At 38.9% G+C, this 6,092-nt stretch overlaps 1 protein-coding gene across 1 annotated transcript in view; it reads right to left on the reverse strand.

Annotated features, from left to right (window-relative positions):
- Positions 1–5,964: 5,964 nt before the first annotated feature.
- LOC108376761 (attacin-B-like) overlaps positions 5,965–6,092 on the reverse strand; it is a 3,776-nt gene continuing 3,648 nt past the window's right edge. The window contains exon 3 of the mRNA XM_017633001.1: positions 5,965–6,085. Coding sequence (XP_017488490.1) covers positions 6,054–6,085 — 32 coding nt within the window. The 3' untranslated portion in view covers positions 5,965–6,053. The remainder of the gene's footprint in view (positions 6,086–6,092) is intronic.

Below are 6,092 nucleotides of genomic sequence, written 5' to 3' on the forward strand. Positions count from 1 at the left end.
AGCTAGCTAGTATAAAAGACCCTTCATTCAAAGCTTATCAACAGCAATTAAACGTACAACAGCAATCAGTCAGCAACTTGAACTGCACCAGTATTCCAGGGTTATAAATTTAGTAAACGAAAAAAAAGAATATGAAAGTAATATTTCTTGCCATTGCCACAGTGCTGCTCTGCAGTCTCATCTCTTCCGGAGATGCAGCACCACGTCGTCGCATAATTCGCATTCGCATCATACGCATCATTCCGATACGCCGTGGACGTCGTGATGTTAGTGAGCAAACCACTGTTTTGCCTGCAGACGTAGATTATAGCAAACTGGCCGACGGTAAACTGATTGTCACTGGTGATCCTGATACTTTAATCTACAAACACAATGCTGAGGAGGGAGATGTTACGCAGTTGGAGATTGCACGGCTTTGCTGATTCGGTGCGGCAGCAAGTGAAGCAGACAACTGGGAAGATGTGGATTTCGAGGTGCAAGTGCAACTGAATGCTAGAGGAATAAGGGCAGGGCATCAGGAATGTGCTAATTTAGGTTGTTAATATTTTTTAATTAAATATACGATAATTTAACAAATGTATTCTCGTATTTAATTGAAAAAAATATATGTATAAAAAGGTAAATAGAAAAAAATTATTTATTAGATCTCGAAAGTTCGCAAGTCTCTGATGACCTCGTTCAACCACCAGTCTGGCAAATGGCTTTTCTGATGGTGGATTATTAGTTTGAGCCTCTTTCTGCTGAGGTGTCCATCGGTTTTCCACTCCACTCTTTCAGTTAGCAACTCTGACACTAAGTTTTCCTTCCAGTTTGGACATCGATGCCTGTGCGAGACTTTCCAGCTGGAGGTGGAGTTCTGATTTCTCACTTAAACCGATTTTCCTGCACGAGGCTGACGTCCAGGTCAGGCTTAGACTTATGTATTTGCCTCAAGCCACGTGATTGGTTCTCAATCCAGATGTCTACGTTCGTTCGTCTACTGCAGTTCCAGTTGCTCTGCTGAAAGTACATAGTTTGTTAGCGCAGTCAACCGGAACAAAAGCTAGCACTATGCTATTAACTACACGGCTCGCCATCTCCACATGAGCCGGACTGCGGTTTTTTTTTGTGGCGTTGTCGCGGGATGTTTGCTATTCAGAGTGAACTCGTTTCAACTCCTCAGTGGTCCCGTGGTCGGCCAAACCTCTGTGACAATTTTAATAGCATCTTTCAAAGGCTTCATACTTTTTAGGTCACGCTTAGAAATTCCGCCGTCCTCGTAGTCAAAGTAAACGAAGCCTCAGGGAGAGTCCAATTTTTCCTCCTTCAATTCCTTTCGATTTCTGTTAGTCCTGAAGCTTAAGAGCAAACTCTAATGGTGTCACGGACCACCGTGCAGCCCGGTTCAATGTCTGAAGACGATTCAGGACATTAGTCGCGCATCTGACGAAAGTCTGTGAGTAACATGATCTTTTGTGGATATGGAATAAAAAGCCTCCCATTTAAGGTGCCCAATGGTTACGCCAGAGCAACAGTATCTACTGAGCAGATCTCCGCCGTGTAGGCGCGGTGCGAGAGTTATAATTTCTGGGCATCATGAGTCTCACCTGAGGATTCTAAAAGAAGAAGCCAATGTGTGTAACTAAGCGGGAAAATTCCACCGCAGTAATCGCGATCAGAATCTGCAGTGACAGCCATGCTGCTCTAAAAGCTTTGGAAACCGCTCCACAGTGGTTCGGATCGCAAATCTAGCTGGACGAAGCTATTTAAACAAATACTCGTTTGATGGATCTTTACACCACTTCCTACCTAGGGGATTTTTGGGTCGCTGATTACGAATCTGAAGTTACTTATCAAAAATTCAAAATGGCGGATCCAATATGGCGGACGAAAATTAAAAAAAATCGGTATACGTCTATGAAACTGGGTATCTGGGGATTTTCTGGGTCGCTGATTACATATATAAGGTCATTTACCAAAAATTCAAAATGGCGGATCCAATATGGCGGACGAAAATTAAAAAAAAATCGGTAGATTTCTATATAACTGGGCATCTGGGGGTTTTCTGGGTTGCTGATTACGAATCTAAAGTAATTTACTTAATTTACTTTATTTACTTCGGAACGAGCATTTTCATCAGATATTTCTTTCAATTTACTAATCACATAATCTTTTCGAAGTTTCAGCAACACTTCCCCAAATGTCAAACAACTCACTTCTTAAGATTTTCTTTACCATGACTAAAATTTAAGATCACAGCAAGAAACACAAATATATTTCAGAAAAAATTTATAACAGCGTTTAAAGATTTGCATGCCTGTTGTATAATTTTTTAATTTCAGTAAGCAGAAAAATCGCGAGGTACTATTTTTTTTAACTCTTACATAACCAAAGTTTTTATAACTCCAAGTATTTTTCTCCCTTTCCCCGTGGATCCGCCACTGATCTTATATTTATATTCAGATACATTCCCGTTAATAATTACTTTTGAATTTTGAGATTTGACATACTGTCACTAAAATGTTAATATCTAAGCCAATTGGTTAGACTTGGTTATCGAACTTACCCTTTGCATTTGCGAAGGTGTGAAGAATAATATGCAAGTGGTTTTATAACAGCCTTCGGCGGCCTTTACTTTTCCTACTCTTTAATTTATTTTTTTAATTAATCAAAACGACGATTTTTCAGAATAAATTTGCTTATACCAATGTGGACATAAATTGCGTTATGACCCCTGAATCTATAGCGGAATAAGTGTAATTTTTTGTTTATAAAGTCAATTTGCAATTATGCAAATATCTGTGAGTGCAATTAGCAATCTTTTTAGTTAAATTTCAGCTTTTAAAATAGAGTTCTCAAATAGGCGGCGTTGACTTACCTTTTTTTGTTTGTTTTCATATGTTAATGCTTTAATAAATGCAATTTCTATTTGAATGTATTGTCAGGAATGTATTCCAAGTACCATTAAGTATTTTAAAATCAAAAAAATTTTGACTTTCGTCCAGCTAGATCTGCTATCCGAACCACTGTGCGCTCGCACCCCTTCAAAAATAGTCCTGGAATATAAGTCGAAGCTGAACTCCGTTACAAGATGGAATAAGCTTAAACTTGTGTGGGGCGCCAGTACACTATGGTGTTCAGGGCAACGAACTGGCTGATGAATCGGCGAACTGCGGTTCTCTGGATCGTTCAATTGGACCGGAGCCAATTTTAGGGCCAAGCATAGCGGGAACGATCGAGTACATCAAGTATCCTTAAAAATAAAACTAGTGAGAGCCGTTTGTGTGGTATTGATACCTGCAAAATAACAAAGGGCTTCCTGAAAAGGCTTGACAGGGTAGTACCAAAATTCCTTCTCAAACTAAAGATGGAGTGATCCACATGGAGCACAATCCATGGAGCCGACATGCGGTCACTATAGGCATTATCTACGATCCTTTATGTACATCTTATTTGGAGGATGGAGATAGTACAGAAAATTTTCCCAACCGCTGTCCGGCCTTCTCCAAACTTAGATGGTACATTTTTTGTCGCATGACGAGTTACATTCCCTTCCCTCAACAAACTGCTAATATTGATAAAGAGGTCTGGTAAATTTGCAGCGCAGCAATGAACTCCCACCCCACCCATTCCTCTAAATCCTAAGTGCAGTAGGCAATGCTGCCTGAGCCTTGGAAAACCTTTTTTTCTTGATTTTCCCCGCCACGCACCATTCCATTCCAATCTCGATCCCATGATAAGACTTATTGAAAGGTTGACCGGTATCCATAATTCGCATAGTTGTGAAAGGAAATAGTATCGCGGTGAGTCCACTGAGCAATGGTGTAGACCAAAGTCTGAAACTATTACCCAGACAAACCACTAAAATTGTACCACCAGCTGACTTTTTACTTTCAGGCGAAAATAACCGCAAAATGGGTTAAGATTATTCATAGACCAGTCGGCTGTTCCTACCTGAGCACTGCGCTATTTTTCAAAGGGGAGTTTTGGCAATGAAGAAAGAGGTAGGGATACTGAAGGAAATGAATCTGCCTAATGCGCGAATAAACATACTATCATATACTACCTATTCGGAGACCGTCCACCCATATTAGGTTTCAGAACAAGATGGATAAATCCCACTGTGCAGTACCTACAATCAGCTAGGTCCAAGGTAAGGAGTGCGTCACTAGAAATTGGTGCATCTAAAAAATAGCATATCTCAACAAATACTTCTTCGATTTTCTAAAAGTTTATTATTTACGAAAGAGAATTTAATGCTAATTATAATCATTTTGTTTTTATTACAAAAATTAGTTTTGAAGAGTCAAATTTTTGACTTTTTCTGGAATACCTTCCATTAGAGCCTTAACGGTAACCTCTTGCATTTTCTGACTTGCAGCATGCCACTTACGTCGAAAATCTGTAACATCCCTAGATGTCTGTTTTGTCCTCTTTAACTCTTTTTTCACCAGAGCCCAATATCTCTCGATTGGCCGAAGTTCTGGGCAATTGGGAGGGTTCGCTTCTCTAGGCACAAAAACGACATCGTTTTTCTCGTACCACTCAAGAGCTCCTTTACTGTAGTGACATGAGGCGAGATCAGGCCAAAAGAAGGTAGACACACCATGGTGATGTAAAAATGGCTGAAGTCTCTTCTGTAAGCACTCTTTAATGTAAATTTCTGTGTTAATTGTTCCTGTAGTAACGAAAATTTTACTCCTCATGCCACAGCTGCAGATAGCCTGCCAAACGAGAAATTTTTTGGGAAACTTCGTCCTTTTTTGTGTCCTAAATTTTTCCGGGACATTTCCTCTAGCGTCGGCAACATAAAACTCTTGACCAGGAAGTTGGGAAAAGTCAGAAAGAACGTACGTTTCATCGTCCATTACGCAGCATTCATATTTCTGCACGAAGTCTTTGTACAGCTTTTTGGCTCGGATTTTAGCCACATCGTTCTTCGTTGCGTTGCGATCCGGTACTTTTTGCACTTTGTACGTCTTCAAACCAGCTTCTGCTTTAGCTCTGCGTACAAATGGCTCTGAGCATCCCACCAGCCGAGCAATATTTCTACCCGAGAGATTTGGTTTTCTCTTCAGCATGGTCACCACTTTTTCCGCTTTGTTACGGTCACCACATCCTTTCTTCCGTCCCGTTCCTTTTTTCCGAGTAACACTAACATCTACCTTAAACTGTTTTATTATCCGGGATACAGTGTTTCTGGAAATTTTTAGTGTTTTCGCAATCTTTTTGTAAGTCCATTTTGGGTTATTTACGAAATTTTTTACAATTTCTTCACGCGTTTTTTGTTCGCTGCTCATATTTGCTGTGAAAATTAACCGGTACTGATACGTGTCACGTAATAAAGTCTGATAAGGTTTTCAAAGCTAACCTGATAAAAAAAAAAATATTTTGCATTCCTATTAAACAAGTAATATTCGAAAATGCATGCACTAATTTTTAGTGACGCACTCCTTATCTACTGAAGTTATCTAAAAGGAAGGCAATATTCGTTAAAATTTCTGCAGATTCATGATTCACTGGTCGAAAATGTTTCTGGCAATACTACAGTCGTTCTATTAGTCTATGTGAGCCTTTTACTGACCATTCAGTATGACTCAAACTAGAATTCCTCAATACTTAACTGAGCTGAACTTTTTTTAGAGATAAAGAAGTTCGAAATTTTAAAGTTGCTGGACAATTTTTAAACATAGTTGCCCTAATTAATTACTCCATCAGACTGATGTCCTATACCAAGTATAAATACTTATCGATGGTCATCTGCAGTAACGACACAACTCAAAATTAAAACAATAAAACCTTTAATCATGTCTCTAATCCATGTCTACTGACTTCAGAAATCCTTACTACTTTTTTTACGTAGCTCACTTGAAAAGTTTGTTTTTAGTGTTACTCCATCATTTATTACCAGTATCAAGACTTTACAAATACAAACTACACAATAAATACATAATAAATATAAGCAATATAAATAATATTTTTTTATAAGTAAGGAATTTCTATGCCATCAACTCTTTAATTGCACTACTTCATCAGGAACATTTAACTAGGCTTAAGCCTCATTCTACACTCTCTTAACCAAACATATGTGTAAGACCCACACCACCAAAATA

Source organism: Rhagoletis zephyria, unplaced genomic scaffold, assembly GCF_001687245.7.
Source record: "Rhagoletis zephyria isolate East Lansing unplaced genomic scaffold, Rhagoletis_zephyria_1.1 Rzeph_scaffold_10919, whole genome shotgun sequence".
Lineage (NCBI taxonomy): Eukaryota > Metazoa > Arthropoda > Insecta > Diptera > Tephritidae > Rhagoletis > Rhagoletis zephyria.